This window comes from Pollicipes pollicipes, unplaced genomic scaffold (genome assembly GCF_011947565.3).
Source record: "Pollicipes pollicipes isolate AB1234 unplaced genomic scaffold, Ppol_2.1 Scaffold_5444;HRSCAF=6438_pilon_pilon_pilon, whole genome shotgun sequence".
In the NCBI taxonomy this organism is placed as follows: Eukaryota; Metazoa; Arthropoda; class Thecostraca; order Pollicipedomorpha; family Pollicipedidae; genus Pollicipes; species Pollicipes pollicipes.
This window is the reverse complement of record NW_023596685.1, coordinates 23,713-40,997: the sequence shown is the minus strand read 5'-3', so window position 1 is coordinate 40,997 and position 17,285 is coordinate 23,713. Positions and strand designations below refer to the sequence as shown.

Genomic DNA, 17,285 nt, shown 5'->3' with positions numbered 1-17,285 from the left:
CTTGCATTAGTCCCAGTTTGCGATATCTGAAACCACCCGGGCACCCAAGTACAATCCCTATCGAGATAGTACTCTCGTGTGTGAGGTGCACTGCGCTTATAAACGTACATATACCCTACCGAAAACGTTGGCTTTGCTTCGGTCTTCAGTTTGCGGGGCTTGGCTCATTTCCTTAGGATTGCTGTTGACATATTATTTCGGTAGAGTAGTCTTTGGATGTCAGAGCGGTTTTCAGGTCTTGCCAACTGAAATTGTATAAGAGGTGCACAAGAGGTGCGCTTTAAGAGGATGTTACTACGGTCCGTCCGCGCGACATGTTGGCAACATCTCACGGCAATGCATGAGTCATATTCATTGAAACGAAGCGTTGTAGCCCAGCCGACATCGTCGGCACCATGTTTTTTTATTTTTAATAAGCGTGAATGACATTATCCGGACTCGTGTGTGAGATGCGCTGCGCCAATAAATGAGTATGTGCTTGGCATGTTATCTCGGTAATGTATTTGGATGTCGGAGTGCTTTTTGGCTCTCGCCAATTGGTATTATATATGAGGTGCGCTACGTACTACAATCTTCGAAGTGTGCCAGAAGCCCCGGCCACTGTGCACAACGATATGCTTAAGCATCTGCCGCCTCGCGTGCTTAGTGGTCTATCACTGGTCTTTAGTTAGATTTGGACCAGAGGTGAATTTCGAGCTTCTTGGCGAGAAACTACTGTTGCGCATCTTTTAAAACAATAACCTGATTTTTGGAGCATCATGACATTTTTACAAGCGCACAGTGAGGTCTTAGAAAGAATCGCACCACAGTAGATCATCTTTTAGTTATTGACACCGCAATTCGCGTGGGATTTTTTATAAATTTGACCCGAACCTCTTGAATGGATGGATTTCTGGGATCAGTGCTCACGCTAAGCAGTGCTTGTTGTGTGAGCCCTGACCCCCACCACCCGATCGCGCAATTGCAGTCAACGGCAGAATTTAGTGGCGACAGCTTAACGTGCTGCAGTGCTCGGCACGGTTCGTCCTGCCCTCTGACATCAACTGACCTTTAGCGCGACCGCTGCCACCGGCCGCAAGCCATACCTGTCAAGGCCAAATAGCGAGCGCCCTAAAACGACTCGAACCCACCCTGCCACGGGTGAGATGATCGGAAGGCAGGCGCTCTAACCAACTGAGCCACCGGAACGGACAAATTTGATTTGAAGCCAACCAACACATCAGACGCTGCCTTCTTGACATAGATGCCCCTCTGCTACCACGAGGCGTTATGACATTCTTGTCAAGCTATATAGGTACGGTGTACGCGGTGATCAGGACACTTTTCTTCAAAACTTTTTAGATGACCGGTATTTCCGTGTCCGTGTTGGGAACGCACTTTCTGGGAGGCGCCCTCAAGTTGATGGTATGCCCCAAGATGGTGTTGCCCTTTTTGTTGATGGTCTTAACATTTGGACTAGTTCAGCAAGAGCTTCATCGATGGGGCGGCATCTCCAGTTAGCTGTGGACAGAACCGAAAGTGGAGCGCCATAAACGGGTTCAGGTTTTCTAACAGACTGTAGCAAGACTGTAGCCATGCATTTTTGTCGTAGTCGGCAATGCGGTAATATGCTTATCCGTCTGTGTGGTCAACGCATCTCAACGGATCCTGTGGCTAGATATCTTGGGGTATACTCTGACCGGCGACTAACGTATAACATCTTAAAACGCAACGCGAAGGCCGTTTTCAATCTTTGAACACACTAAAATGCGTTTCGCGCACATCGTATGGGGGAGATAGAAGCACGCTTTTGCTTTTGTGTCGAACAATCATACGTTCTAGGCTGGACTATGCCTGTTTTATTTATGAAAGCGCGTGTGAGTCCACCAAACGCGTCCTGGACACTGTCCCTCACACTGGTTTACGTGTTATCACATGGGCGTTCCGCACATCATCTGCCGCGAACCTCATGTGGAATCACACGAGCCGCCATTGTCAGCGGGAAGAAAAATGCTCGGTATGCGTTATGCACTTAGCTGCGACAGTTCCCCTCCCATCCGGCATATAACGCGGTTTTTCCCGGCCTGCTGTGCGTTATCTTTGCAGCACGCCTCGGGTACAGGCTGTGATCTTTGACCAGCGAATACAAGTCTTGCTGCGGGGAAGCGAAATTTCCATTCTAAGGTTGAAGCGGGTAGATCATCTGTCCCTCCTCCCTGGCGTTTGAACTCGCCATTAATAGATATGTCTTTGGGCGAAGAGAAAAAGAATGTCGTCTTGCCAGATGTAATGAGATCGAGGGCACTTGAGTGTATGGCGTCATATGACGGCTACACACTTACACGGATGGATCTAAAACTTCTGGCGGTGTGGGTTGTGCGTTTGTGAGTCTGAGGTCTTTTTATCCATCATGTCCCCTTGTACAGGATATTTTAGGACGTCCGACCCAACTGGATCAGGCCCGAAAGAAAGCCATCTTGTGTTGGATCCCCAGTCTCATTGGAATCGCCGGCGACGAGGTGGCTGGCACGGCTGCAAAGCGAGCAGCGCTGGCTCCATGTGTGCGATCTCTGTCTATTCCTGCTAGATATTTTTTCCTGCACTTAAAACCTTTCTGCGGAACGAGTGGCAGCGTTATTGGGATGGGACGAATGAAAATAAGCTCAGAGCAATAAAACCCAAACTGGGTCAGTGGTTATCCTGTTATCCTGGTATCCTGTACCTGTTATCGCAAAGTTCGGCAAGAAGAGGTGGTGCTCTGCAGACTGCGTATGGGCACAACCATTCAACTCACGGCTATCTGTTGCCAGGAGCCGATCAACCTATCTGCCAGCGATGTGGTGCTGTTCTCACCGTTCGCCATGTGCTCACATCGTGTCCGCGCCTCGTGGAAGAAAGTCAACGTTACTTTGGGCAGTGTGACTCTCCCCTGACGCCCTGTGACATTTTAGGGGACAACTCGCGCTTTTTTTGAATCTCAACAGGTCTTTTCATTCCTCAAACATTTCAACTTCGGGACTCTTTACACGGCCCATTAGTTCGGTAAAACAAAACTCGTTATGGGCGCCAAATGATCACTGCGGTCGGTGCGCCCGAAAACACCAGCAAACATTAACAACCGCCTTCCGAACACGCACTGAAGGAGAAACGGAGACCTTGTGTAAGGTGTCAGAGAACACCTATGTGCCAGTCGGAGAATGTTTGCGTAGTTTGGCGAGCGCCGCTTAGAGGCCTTCGCATTCCTCTCCTCCTGCCCCAGGCGCCCCTGCGAGGGATGCGGCTGCGGGGGCCAGGAGAGGACAGAGTAACAAGGAGAAAGACTCAGAGAGCCGCGGCGCGGGACGGATGCACCGGCGGGACGGACTGTGTGGAGGTACCTGTGACGAGTGTGAAATACAGAAGTGGCTTGGATGTACCGTGTTTACCATGGAGCCAGAGGCGAGACACCAGAACAGCGCTTACAACTTCTGCGCTGTGGACTTCATTTCTGTCTCCCAGCTGCAGCTTCGAAAAAGTCGCTGAGCATCGCAGGAGGATGAGGACGAGTGCGAACTTCTCGGCGACATCATCAAGTGCGGCTGGCCGGACGACAAGGCCGACTGCCCGCCGAGGCCCTGCCATGCTTTAACACCAGGGCGAGCTGTCCATCGACGATGGTATCATCTTGGCCAGGAGGGAGGGTGTGTCACACCACCAACTCTGAGGAAGGAACATAAAAGGACGTCTACACCTCACCCTCATGGGACGCGGCACTCTGTTGCGTCGAGCAAGGGGCCGTCGCCTACTGGCCTGACATAGAAACATAATCCAGAGCTCTCTAAATGCGCCATATGCACGTCTCATTCAACCAAGTAGCAGAAAGAGCCGTTGGCGTAGCCCGAACTGCCGAGAAGACCATAGGAAATCGTAGCTGCGGCATCATCACGTTCTGTGGCCAAGATTATCTGCGCGCGGTGGACTACCTCTCGAGCTATTTCGAGGTAGACGAGCTCGCTGGAAAGACTGAGGGAGACGTCATTTGCCGTCTTCAAACAACACTTTACGAGATACTAAATCCCGGAAGTTGTAATCTCAGACAACAACCCGTTCGGAGCGCACGAAATTCAACGGTTTTGCAAGAGACCTGCACTTTAAAAGACATCCGACGTTCCCCAAGGTACCTACAAGCCAACGGCAAGGCGGAAAATGCTGTCAAGACAACCAAACACCTGATGCAGAAAGCGCGCAAGACGAACACCGATGCGAATATCGTGCTCCGGGAGTGGCGCGCAGCATGCCGTTCGAAGGCAGACAGCGTCTCCGGCGCAGCTGATGTTTGGAAGACAAAAGCGGACACTGCTGCCAGCTGCTCTCCAGTTGCTGACCTCTTCAGCTCCGTCGCACCAAGAGGCTTCGGCGGCTTTACGCCAGACGAAGGAGAGGCAGGCACACGGCTATAGCAGAGCCGCCAAGCCACTACGCCGCTGAGTGCAAAGCGACGTAGTCACTGTTTTAACAGATCACGGGGCGTGGTCCTCAGGAAGTTAGCAGAGCGTTTAGACCTCGTGAGGTCATCACACCAGCACCAGAGTCGGGCTGCCATCTCAGCCAAACTCAGTTTGCTGCACCAACAACAGCCTCCATGAGCCGATGCAGCCGACGGATGGTCGTCATTGCCGACGCCATGCCGATCACCACTCGATCCGGCCGGGTGACCAGACTCCCCGCCTGCCTGAAGGACTGCAACTTAAGGAGAGGCGATGGTGTCGGGGTTTGTGATCTGTCACTCGTGACATCACCTGTGATAGAACGTGTTGTTACTCTTAACTCCGTTTTCCATGTAATCTTGTTGGCGTTCCTTCCCGGCTAGATAATAGAAGCATGTTGGCAGTCCACGAGTGTGTGCTGTGACAAGAAGCACACCCACCGACAGGAACTGTTGCAGGCTTATGTTACGACGTTGCGTATGTGTATCTAAGAAATATATCTCCTCTAGCCAAGGAGGTATGGACCATGGCTCTTATGACCAGAAGCTGCTTATAAGGGGACCATGAATGAGCCGCGAGACACCCATAACAATTCTTGGTTGCGCACCTAGATCATAATTTTGGATCATTTACTCTTGTCTGTCCAGGCAATTCGCACACCTGTTAGGGATTTTCAAGCGTGGTCGAAACAAAACGGGATTCTGATCATCGCGGCGTTCGGAGAGCGCATAGTTCATACAGTCTGAAGAACATATAGTCTGTTTTCTAACTTTTGGGGTTTAAGTTGTAGATAAATACTTTGCATTGCCCTAGTTGTTTTGTTATTGGATGGGTTCCAGTACCAGATATATGCATTTTTTCCGGCGTTTTCTGGTTGGTCAAGGAGCTGGCGGTGAATTAGTGCCCGAATCAGTAACCGGCAACAGCCAGCTGACAGCCGATATCTTTGGCGGCCTTTGTGGCGATCGCGCGTCATGCGCGTCATCACTTTGTGGTTTTCTCTGAGCCGCGTTTGCGGAAAATCGAACTAAAGTTGAGTACGAAACGGATACGAATACTACCAAACACAGTGAGTGCAGTTTTGGGGGGTCATTTTTGTTGTGACCAGTCGTATCGCCATCTGTTCAATGTCCTTTGCCAGTCCACCTGTCAGGTGGGTTTGTCGTCTTGGCTAAGAGGCCGTCGTTGCCTGTGTGTTGATGGTTAACTGCCAAATATTGCTCGGCCAGTGTCAAATCTCTCACTGTTGGTTGGTTCTGTTCTATTTCAAGAGGCATTGCACTCGTCAGTGCTGCTTGGTCAGGTGCAAAATGTTCACTCCAACACAAGTTAATTTGTAAATACACTTTTATAAGTACTTGAGAGTGCTTAATTTTGTGTTGGTTCAGTCTCAGTCCAGACATTGACATTATAGTTGTGCAAGTATTAAGAAGGTGCACTAGCAGTAATGATCATGTGCAACTGTCGGTAATACATGTCAAAATTTAGCCTCATTGAAAAACACAGAAGCCTCCCAATAGGTGAGCAATAGCAGAGTTAGCGGGGTTCATTTTTGTTTAGCACAATCAGCACTACTGATAGTGTTTTCCAGACTTGTGTGCCAAAGCTGCTTTGCCCTAAGTTCTCATTCAGCAGTATAAATGCTGCTGTGTTTTCATATTTGCATTGCAGCACTGTTTCAGGTGAAGTTGTGATCTTTTTACATGCAACTGATGCAGGCATGTGTTGTCTTGTTTGTTTGTATTTATTATTTTAGCATTTGTGCTGAGTCAACTTTGCAGGCAAATGAAGTATATCAAGTAAACCTTTATTTTATAGTGAATAATATTTCTACCTATTCTATGGCCCAAACAGTGTCATGAAATTATCAACCAGCCAGAAGTACCATGACAGTTGGGACTGTTGCATCCTATAAACTGAGGTAGGGTTGATCCATAAGTTCGTTATTCAATTGTAGTTAATTAGATGTAGCAACCTTTTCCACCAGCTATGTTAACCACATCCTGGTATTTTGATCAAGTAGTATTTCATACTATCTGGAGCAAGAGTCCAGATGTTGATTTTGTGAAAGCCAAACATGCATAATTTATATGCCAAAGATTTTGAGTGTAAAGATTTCCCTGGTGTAGACAGGGAGATTGACCTTGGATTTATTCCCACATATATCTGGAGAAGTGAGTGATGAAAAGATGGTCTAGCTGTGGATGAAGACGTGGAGGGTGAGATCGATCACATACCTTGGCAGCCTGCTCCAGCCTGTCTGCTCATAGCCATCCGTCTTAGGGAAGCCAGGGCATGGCTGGTCAGACTTGTGTGCTATAGGAGCTAAGGCAGAGAGGGAGAGGGAGTAGGAGAGAGGGAGAGAGGAGGGAGGGGAGGGAGGGAGAGGGGGATGAGGGAGAGGGAGGGGGAGAGTGTAGCGGAGCGAGTACTGAAGCGAGGTATCAGACGAGTTCGGTATTGCTGATCTCCGAGGCCCAGATATCTCTATCCATGTGAGATCTTATAAGAGCAGGAACGAGAGAGGACAAGGTCACATTGTGAGCAAATAAGTACCAAAATATGAAGATCCACATGATCTGCTTAGAGAGAAGCAACAGGGGTTTAGTTGTATCCCCCACTGTTAATGTCTGGCTATCCCCAGTAAAAATGTGTGAAAAGCTGCTGCTAGCTGGTAGTGATAGTTGACAGAGGAGATATACAGCATCCAAGCTCACAATGTCTCAAATTGCAGCATCCTAAGGTCATAAACATCCAATGTTCATGCCATACAAAAGATGGACAGCAGTGCTACTTCTTAGTAAATCCTAAACTGTCGGTTAAGATGTTTTGGAGAATGGGATATCATTGCCAAATTTACTCTGCCATGCCAACAAGTGATGTCCTGCGATATGTGCTGTCCAATTAAATCACTATGCATGGACATGGGTAGCACTTTATTATGCTGGCAAACTTCACCATGTCAGCACATCTGGTAGCAGGCATAAGTGCTTTGGTAGCACTCGGCAGTAGCTATGCAGTAGTTGTGAAAGGCTTTGTTCGGGTTACCTGCTGTTTTTTTGCGGGCTGTACAAAAATCCTCCGCGGTGTTTGGCTACCCTATTTTCGTTATTGAGTTGGCGATGTTTCACGAATCATGTTATTGATGGAACTGATGACTGAAAAACACTTATGTGTGAGAAATCCGCCCGTTGGTTCCGTGATCATGGGACCTTCTTCAAGGACCACTGCTTAGTGAAATAGGCTGAAATATTTCTAAGAGCTTATGTCGACGCAGCTGTGGAGCAATTTAATGTTTATGATGTGTGATGTCTGTGTTTCGGTAATGCAATACGATGTGAAATGAGGGCGCGCGGAGGACCGGATGAGGGACATTTGTTATGGCGATTCGGCGTTCAAATGCACCACGTCGTGAGCCGGATAAACGGAACAAACACACTTGCTTTGCAGCTGTGGCAATAACAGTGGAGTGTTATTGTAAGTGTTCTTGCGAGTTGATGGATGTTATGACCTGACGGTACGTTACGGGCGCCCTGGCCCGCCTAAGCGTCCCTGGCGACGATTATTACATGGCCTATCGCTTCTTTACCTTACGATTGTCCTTTTCAGTTCGTAAGAGCTGTGCGCGTTTCAGTCGGTTCCAAGACCACAGCCTTCGCCGCAGCCGGTACGCCGTAGCATTCACATTGCCTCTCCCGCCTGCGGGAAAACTTGCAGTGTCAACTGCAACTGAGTTAGTACGATCAGAACGGTCAGCCACATCTCAGATCCCACAAAAGCGAGAGAACGGATACGTAAATCACGTGCGGATTCAAAGTTTCTGAAAGGATTGATCGTCACTTGAACGCATCGGTAGTAACCATATTGCATGGTTTAAAGTCGGATTAAATAGGTGTACCTCTGATTGTTCAATTACATACCACATACATGTACAAATACACAGCATTGGTTCACAGAGTGGAATGATTGTATCCAGACCAACGATTGGTGTAGGGTTGTTTTTGAACCAGTAGTTCCGCCGGCGAGTCGCTCCAGTTTCGGTTCCGCTATCGAAGCGACAGCGGTAGAGTTTATCGAGGCAATATCCTCACGTGGTGCGTCTTAGGCGTGATGCTGCAATATGAATAAATTGATGCCAGTTGGGCACACGCTTTCATGATGCGGAAGCCATACTGAGACCGAATGAAGGACCGCCAGCCCAGACACCTAGGTGATTCGTCACTGCAGCTGTCATTCACTGTACCTATCAAGTGATCAAGGGCTGGATGACAGATTGACTAAGGCATCTGTTGGTAGACGACGAAAATATGGCATTGCGCCATCTAGCCACCGGAGTCGGAAATAGATTGTATTGCAGTGACATCTAGTGGCAGGAATCTCAGCTACTATGACTGCTGCAGGCCATGAACATTGGATTCCATGACTAGAGGGTGCGGGCTTGTATGTCATGAACTTCGTCCATGGGCACGGAGTTGGAGGCATCCTTGATGTTCTGAACGCTGGATGACGTGATTTTGGATGATATGAACTCTTTACACTACGACCTTTGAGGTTTTCATCGTCGGGTGCCGGTAGTGAAGTGGTTGACGCGTCTGCGTTAACCATTACGCGCCTTGGAAACCGGATGCACGGAGTTCGATTCCCCGCGGTGCCCTCCGTTCCTGCCAGGCTGACAGGCAGGCGACGTCATATGGTGTCAGCAGCTGAGGCGTCGTAAAGCCCCAATGGCCAGAGGTTTTGCTGGTTCGCCAGACATATGGTGCAATGGAAGACTGCGTATGTAACACAAATGGGGAGCCTGCAGAGACTGGGCGCAAAATGGCCATTGCCGTCGACGCGCCCGAAAACACCAATGAACAACAACAGCAAGAGCCTGTAGAGACTGCAACTCCAGAAACGCGCCCGTTTCTGGCTTGATTAACTTTCATATGGGCATGTGGTCGTTCCAGACATTGTTCCACGCAACTTTTCCATGGTTCTGGGACTATCTGTAGGCTTGCACATGTTGCAGGACCCAATGCATGACCAACATGATACTTCCATAATATTTTATTTTCATCCTGTCGTCAAGTCACGGCGAAATTCATCGCGCAAATGCCGAACTTAAGATGAAAATTAGGCGTATTAGAAGAAAAGCCATCCAGTCATTTTCATGTGACAAAGTCTCATGGCCACGTCTAGAAAATGCCCGTGAGGGAAAACCTTGAACTGACGAAAGGGAGTAGTGTGTCAGTGTGGGTTTCGTGATGCATAGTTTTCGTGCCGTTTGTTTTGCTTGTTCTTCATTAAGTTACAGGCCTCAGCCTTGCTTGGTGACCTCGCAAAAATTCCCGAAGCCATGAACTTGGCCACGGCTCCGACCTCTTTCAAAACTGTACAGTTGAACGCGGTTTAAGTTTTTGAACACTTCAAGTTGCAGCACGTTCACCAGCATCTGAAATATAAATTATGACGACCTGTCGAATGGTCTGTCGTAGAATGGGCCACTCGCAAGGTAAAATCACTCCGCGTCCAGCGAGCATGCCTCACCTGGTCACACACCTTCGTCGGCTCGATATTCTGCCTGCGTGTGCGGGGCGTCAAATGTGGCGGGCCCGGGCGGCGCGGCCGGCGGCGCTGGCGGCGGCTGACGCCGTCTGTCCTCTGTCGCCAGATGCCCCTGGCGGCGGCCGCCTCGCGCTTTCTGTGCGCGCGCGGCTGCGTGCCGCTGCTGCGCCGCCGGCCGGCGTCGCTGGCCGTCTGCCTGCGCGCCTCCTTCAGCGACGACGGCTCCCGTCAGACGCCGCCGCCGCCGTCGGCCGCCAACCAGCCGGGCCGGGACGAGGCGCCGGCGCTGGCGCTGCCCGCGCGGAAGGAGGGACGGTCGAGCGACGCCGCCGAGCAGGCGCGCACCCAGCTGCGCTCGGTGCCGGCCTCCACTGCCAAGGAGCGGCGCGCCACCGACCGCAACTTCATCACGGCCGTGCGCGCGATGGAGGAGTACCTGCTGAAGGTGGGCGACCTGGAGCCGCTGGGCAGCACCAAGCGACGCTCGCCGTTCGAGAACGAGCCGCCGATCCGCGTGTACTGGCGCGCCGAGGTAGAACAGCAGGCCATCCGCAAGTGGGGCAGTCTGGACCGGCTGAGCGAGGAGAAACAACGCCGCGAACTCGCCTGGCGCACGCACCAGCAGACGCTCTTCTCGGTCAAGAAGGTGCTCAAGGACTACCGGCGCGGCCAGCGCAACAAGCCCTACTACACGGTGATCGAGGAGGAGAACCTGAAGGGCTCGTCGAACGTCGTGCTCACCGCCGTCGGCATCAACGCCATCAACGCGCTGGGCAAGGGCGCGGCGTTCGCGGTGACTGGCTCGAGCAGCCTGTTCTCGGAGACGCTGCACTCGATCGCCGACACTGCCAACCAGGTCATCCTGGCCGTGGGCATCCACAAGTCGGCGCAGCGCGCCAACCTCGACCATCCGTACGGCTACAGCAACGTGCGCCACGTGGCCTCGCTCATCTCGGGCGTCGGCATCTTCTGCCTGGGCAGCGGCGTGGCCTTCTTCCACGGCTTTCACGCGCTGTACGACCCGGCGCCGATGGGCGACTTCCTGGTCGGGTACTGCGTGCTGGCGGCGGCGCTCGTGTCCGAAAGCGTGACGCTGACGCTGGCGACGCGCAACATTTTGCGCAACTCGCGCCGCCAGGGTTGCTCGTTCTGGCAGTACGTGCGCCAGGGCCGCGACCCCTCCGTCAACGTGGTGCTGCTGGAGGACCTGGCGGCCGTGGTGGGCGTGTTCGTGGCCGGCTCCAGCATGGCGCTGAGTGCTGTCACCGGCAACATGATGTTCGACGCGTGCGGATCGATGCTGATTGGCGGCCTGCTCGGCACCGTCGCCACGTTCATTATCGTGACAAATTCGCACGCGCTGGTGGGCCAGTCGATCCGCCAGGAGGAGCTGGAGCGCATCAACCTGCGCCTCGAGGAGGACATCATGATCAGGGGCATCCACGACGTCAAGGGCATCGACATGGGCAACGGGCTGGTGCGCTACAAGGCCGAGGTGGACTTTGACGGCCGGGAGCTGACAAAGAAGTACCTGGAGCGACAGGACTCGGACGTGTTGACAGCGGAGGCCAAGCAGCTGACGGGCGACGAGGCGGTGGAGAAGTTCCTGCTGCGCCACGGCGAGGCCATTGTCGACATGATGGGCGCCGAGATAGACAGGATTGAGTCCGACCTGAGGAAGGCATTCCCGCAAATCAGGCACATTGACCTGGAAATACTGTAGACGAGCTGTGATAGCGTGACGCTAGCGGCAGGGGCCGGTAGGGGCCGTCTGATCGTGGCCTTTGTAGCCGTATGACGTGTTACGTATGGCGCTTTAATCTCCCAGCGGCGCCGCGGCCTTGATTCGCCCGCAGCGATGTCGAAGGGCACGGAGTTCCTGGGACGCTCCTCGCTGTGATTGCGCGTTTTTACGCTCGGACGTATCTCAAGTGGAAGCTTCCAGTCGCGATCGTTATCTCTGGACCCACGCTTAGTCGCATCGCGTGGTTTTTTCTTAGGTAGCTACGCTAACGCGCCCGCACCGGGGCCTCGTGGGCTAGACGCCGTTAACTCAGCACAATACTGCCTGGACCATTCCCGCCTCGCGCCCGGCCCTGGCTTGTGCCCCCGCCTGGCTCCTGGTTCTGACGGACTGGGGCTGGAGGCCAGATCTCCCAGGCTCTCCCTGCCTCCTCTGGCGTCGTGGATACCACGCGGAGCGGTCTTCTTCGCCCGCGTGTGACCGGACGTGTGGCGTGGCCCCCGTGACCAGGACAGTGGTCACCTCCCTGCGAGCAGTGCAGCAGACACCGCCGCGCGGCCGAGCAGCGGCGGTCTCGTGTCCGTGACCGGGTCGCCCGGAGCCGCTGTGACGCCGCTGTGGCGCGTCGGCCAGCTCGCTGCCGTGTAAGTGACGCCATCGGTCGGGCCCGTGACCGGCAGCAGCCGCCTGGCGTTGCAGTGCTCATCAGACGCCCGGCCGGCCTCACAGCGTTCCAAGTGGCGCTGGTGACTGTGCTCGGCACGCTCGGCGGCTTCTACATCTGGCGGCCGGGCTTCGTGCAGCGCCGGGAACCCGAGGCACCGCCCCCGCAGCAGCAGCCGCCGCCGCCGCCGCCGCCGCCCACACGGTGAGGCGGGCTCGCAGCCGGCCCAGCCGGACGGTCTTGAGGAAGACAGCGCGATGCTGCCTTTAGTTCACGTTGAGGACGTTGCGTTTGTGAACTGCTTGCAGTGTCAGTAATGAACTACCGGGCGTGACGGGATCGCCGATCCAATGACTGTCCCAATGGGTGGGGGATGCATTTTAGCCGAGTCAGGATGAGATGCAGTTCGCTACAAACGGCGGCTTTCTTCAACTGTTTTTTCCGAACTAATATCAACGGGAGGAAAGCAGGACTGATCTGCCGCACACAGGCCATCTGAAATATTCTCGCAGAGCCGCAGCGCGCGCGCTGACGACTGTCTGCTCCTCTCGCAGATGACGCTGCTGTCTGGCGTGCTGAAGGCAGGCCGCCGTGGGCCTGGCCGTGATCGGTACCGTGGGTGTGGTGACTGCCCACCATGCGCCGGAGCCGCTGCCGGGACGCCGAGGAAGACATGGCCCGGCTGATGAGCCGCCGGGAGCAGCCCGAGGCGGCCCGCCGCCGCGCTGGCGACGGCTAGCGGCGGCCTGCGGTCGCGGCGTGTAGTGGGGCGCTAGGCGCGGTAGGGCGGCGGGGTTGTGATACCGATAGCAGTGGATGTTGGTGACGAATCTGAGGCTCTGCCACTGGAGAGAGTGGGGTGTGATCAGTGCGGGGTCAAGCGAAGTGCCGTGGATCACGCGGCTTACAAAGTGCTTTGGAGGCTCGTCATCCACAGAATCGCGAAACATTGACAGACGGTTGATCGTGTGACGTAGTTGTTGTGCGGAAATATAGAGCACGCAAGCTCTCGTACCGTAAAGATGCCCTTCTAAACTGTCGCTGCCAAACCGTCCTGCGCGAAGCTGGCGCGGTCGATGCCATGGCGCTTTGGTGGCGACCGGCCACGTAGTAGCAGATTGGCAAGCTAGAACTTTCTAAGACAGCTCACAGATGGCGCAAGTGGGGCCACGGGCTTAGGAATGTTAACGATGGGGCGGCCTTCCTCAGCTCAAATTGGGCATTTTGTCTGCCGCGGCAGATTCCATCTGATCCCGACGTTCTTGGGTTAGCTGAACAAATGTCCTGGCTGTGACAGACGGATGCGCTGACTAAAACTGTCGTTTGAGGATTCATGCGCGCGAGGGGATTTTGGGCTTGTAACAAGTGGCTCATCTTCAGCGTGGCACGAGTGATGTGACGCATGAGTTATATCGTCATATAGATGGTGCTGGGGGCGTAACCTCATGGAGCATGCTGTCTTAGAAAGTTGGAAATGCGTTTCATTATTAACACATTGCAGCATTCATCGGTTGGTATGGCCGCGGGTGCGCTGAACTGGTGGTGAAAGGCATCCGATTGCGTGTTGGTAATCAACGAAATAAGTATTTTGTCGGATATTTGGCTAGAAAGCCACGACCAACGAGTCATGCAAGATGACGCACCCAGGAGAACCCAAATTAAGTCGTAGATCCTTCTATTTTCTCTTCGTCACTTGGGTCGTCGTTTTGGGATTCTGGACCGATGCCCGCGATGCCATTTCGATGCAGCATGCGTCGTGGCGCTCGTAGGCAGTGTCGACGGTACCGATAAGTGTCGCATCATCGCACATAAATACCAACAAGAAAGCTCATTAGATCGGTGGAGGGTAACAGAAAGATAGAGCACAACGAGGGAAACAGCTTGAAGAAGTGTTGTTCACGCGACGAAGAGGCGTGAGGACCCGCAAATTCCAGCGGTCAACGTTGTGGTCTGCCGTGTAAGTGCCACTTCCAGGTGCAATCCTAAGGCGTCATAGGGATACACGGGCTTGTACTGACTACATGTCCTCGGCTGCGGTGGCTGCAGGTTCTGATTCCGCTTGAGCATGACGTCCGTGGGACTTGCCGTGCTCAGGGCTGATGTCTTGCGGTGCCGAGAACGCTCAGCTAGGTACGACAGCGGCGTATGCCTAAGGAAATATCCGAGGGTCGTCCAAAAAGTCTGCCACGACCATATTAAGTGTCGCACGCGTCTCATCAGGGCTTCACAGCGCAATATGGTGCTGACAATGTTTCGACAGGCCGGTACGCCTCCTCTGAATAAAGCTTTTCATGAGCCACCGCGGCTATGACTAATCAAGAAGAGGTCGGATCACATAACGCTAACGTAACGATAACGTAGCGTAGAAAAAACCCGGGCACGGCACAGTGGCGGGGCATAATTCTGCTCCCATTGCTGACGAGATAGCCTATTGTCGACTTCTTGAGAAAAAACTTGCCATTGCTTCACGCCCCGCGTCGCCTTTTTTTTCTTCGTCGCTTAGGTCGACATTGCGCAATATGCAGGCCTTATTAATGGAATGGTACAAATAGCTGCTACCTAGGGCCAATGGGACTCTCCTTGCTGCATCTGCCACCGTTCCTGGCCAATGAAGACACGGCTTGTCCGGTGTCCGAAATCGGACCCGGTGGTGTACTTCTGCCTCGTTAGCCGGCGTTCTTCAGGCGCATGCCCGGGCTTCCCATACCGCTACGGATGCCCCGCTCACCTGCCTCCACGTGACCCCGGGCTCCCGTCCCCTCCTTTCCCATCTCACCTGCCTCCAACTTGGCTACGTGCCCGCTCACCTGCATCCCAACGTGGCCCTAGGGCGTCCCAGTCCACTCCGGGTCCGCGTTCTCAGCTTACGCTTGCCTCCCACGATGGCCCGGGCGGTCCCAGTCCACTCCGTGCCAGCTCACTGCCTCCCAGTGACTCCGTGCCCCTCACCTGCCTCCACAGGGGCCCGAGCGTCCCATCCCGCTCTAGCGTCCCAGTCCGCTCCGCCCAGTTCACTTGCCCCCACATGATCCCAGGTTGGCTCCAGGGGCGCGGCGCGCTCAGTTCGCGGCGAATTTAATCTGCGTAGCGCGGGCGGCCGACGAGTTTTGTTGTCTGTCGTCTGCACCTGGGGCTGTCGGATGAGACGACGGCGGCGCTTCCGTGCCGCGCTGCTGCGAAACGCCGCCGGGCGAGTAAATCACCCGACGGCATAGACTCCCGGCTTCCACCAATCTCCGCTTCTGACACGAAGTTTGCTTGTTGGATGTCTCAGCGCTGGGAACGGCGTTTGCGAAACAGGCTGAAATTTTTCGTTGTGACGAGCTTATTGTCGCTGAAGCCTGCCCTTTCCACCAAATAAAGACGACACAGAGACCCGAGCGGGACCGTCTTCACCATAAAGCTGCTGAACGGAGATGGAGCGTTTAGATATAACCAACAATAGCACATGACATCTGAAATATGTCCATCCCTTTAAATGAATATAAATCATATATCGTAACATGCGTTGGGAGAGATTTGGCACGGTTTGGAAAAAAAGACATCAGTTTGTCTCCGCCCAACGTCTCGGCGGAGGCAAACTGATGTCTTTTAGAGAGAGAGATGTGGTCGAGCCAAAGGCACGACGGTGCGGCCACGGGGCATGGAGAGCGAGAGTTCTGACATGAAACAAGCGTGCATTTGTTGCAGCCAATTTCAAAACCAACACAGCACGAGGATTTCTTAACAATTGCAGAACATGCATTTAAGGACATGGCAGATGCACCACAGAGCCTCTCCAACGTGCGTTAATAGAATGTCAGTGTGTCTTACCCCGAGCCTAAGCTACAGCTGTCAGTTATTGGCGTCTGGCTGCGTTCAGCAGCTTAAGCGCAGGTGCGCAGCGCTCCAAAGATCCACGACAAATCAGGGCTCGCGCAGTAGCGTTCCGTTCCCGCTGAGCTGTTGGCCACTTGTTCAGTCCCCATGTCCGCATGTCTGGGCCATGCAGGGGCCGCTCAAACATTCCTGGTGCTGTATTCGCGGCACTGAAGAAGGCATAAGTGGTTACAAGGAGCAATGAATGGAACAATGCCAACAATGAAACAATGGGTAAAAGCTGCAGATACCCCGGGGCAGTATTCTAGGAAAATACGGTATGTGCCATGTGCCATGAAAATCTGATCCCAGTTTGTTCTATTTTCTTGCGCCTTTTCACTTACCTGAATCTAAAAGCATTGAGCACTGACATTTACTTTTAAATCGCGTTCTTTGCCGGGGCCAACCTCTTTCGTGTACCCCATAAGCCGACCGACTCGTTTCACGGCCGTGGCATTTCAGAGCGACGATGAGGATATAGAAGGATATGTTTTAGAGCGACGATAATGATGTCAAGAAGATAAGCACATGCTCTTGAATGTAAGCGCGTCCGTGAGTGCATTTGTGAGTTTGCAGTAGTTTAAATGAATTACATCTAGCGTCGTTTGAAATAGTTCAAAGCCGTCCGTGGTGGCCTACAGCAGCACAGTCGTTAACAACTTCAATAAATCACATTCGTTCGTGGACAGAACGGGCAACGATCGGACGCGTGTCAAAAATGGCTTGTCGGGCATCAGAAACCTCAAAATTCACAAGCATATTCTACACATTTGAAGGAGGTGTTCCGCATTTGCATGGGTTTTTGAAAACCGACGTATTCACTTTGAAGGTCATTCGGTATAGTTCACAGCCCTACTCTTTAATGCCTAAGCCCTTCTAGTTTCTGAGCTACACGCCCGCGAAGATGTGTAGACTTTTCGGGGAGACCGTTTTATAGTTACCCAAGCATCCATGACACTGGGATTAACGTCACTAAAATTCTGCTATCCGTTGGCGATGTGATGATAAGGCCAAGAAAAAAAAAATT

The 17,285-nt window shown here is 53.1% G+C and overlaps 1 protein-coding gene and 1 long non-coding RNA gene across 2 annotated transcripts; both read left to right on the top strand.

Moving 5' to 3' along the window:
* Window positions 1–5,428: 5,428 nt before the first annotated feature.
* On the top strand, window positions 5,429–12,983 carry LOC119102057 (uncharacterized). Its single transcript, XR_005094640.1, has 3 exons — window positions 5,429–5,514; window positions 12,436–12,604; window positions 12,955–12,983. It is a non-coding gene; the product is annotated as an uncharacterized LOC119102057 (long non-coding RNA).
* LOC119102056 (zinc transporter 9) lies at window positions 10,352–12,087 on the top strand. Its single transcript, XM_037225430.1, has one exon. The coding sequence runs from the start codon at window positions 10,417–10,419 to the stop codon at window positions 11,713–11,715; it is 1,299 nt and encodes a 432-aa protein (XP_037081325.1). The 5' UTR covers window positions 10,352–10,416; the 3' UTR covers window positions 11,716–12,087.
* Window positions 12,984–17,285: the final 4,302 nt, after the last annotated feature.

Coding starts and splice junctions, on each gene's coding strand:
- LOC119102056 (XM_037225430.1), top strand. CDS start 10,417: ATGGAGGAGTACCTGCTGAAGGTGGGCGACCTGGAGCCGCTGGGCAGC.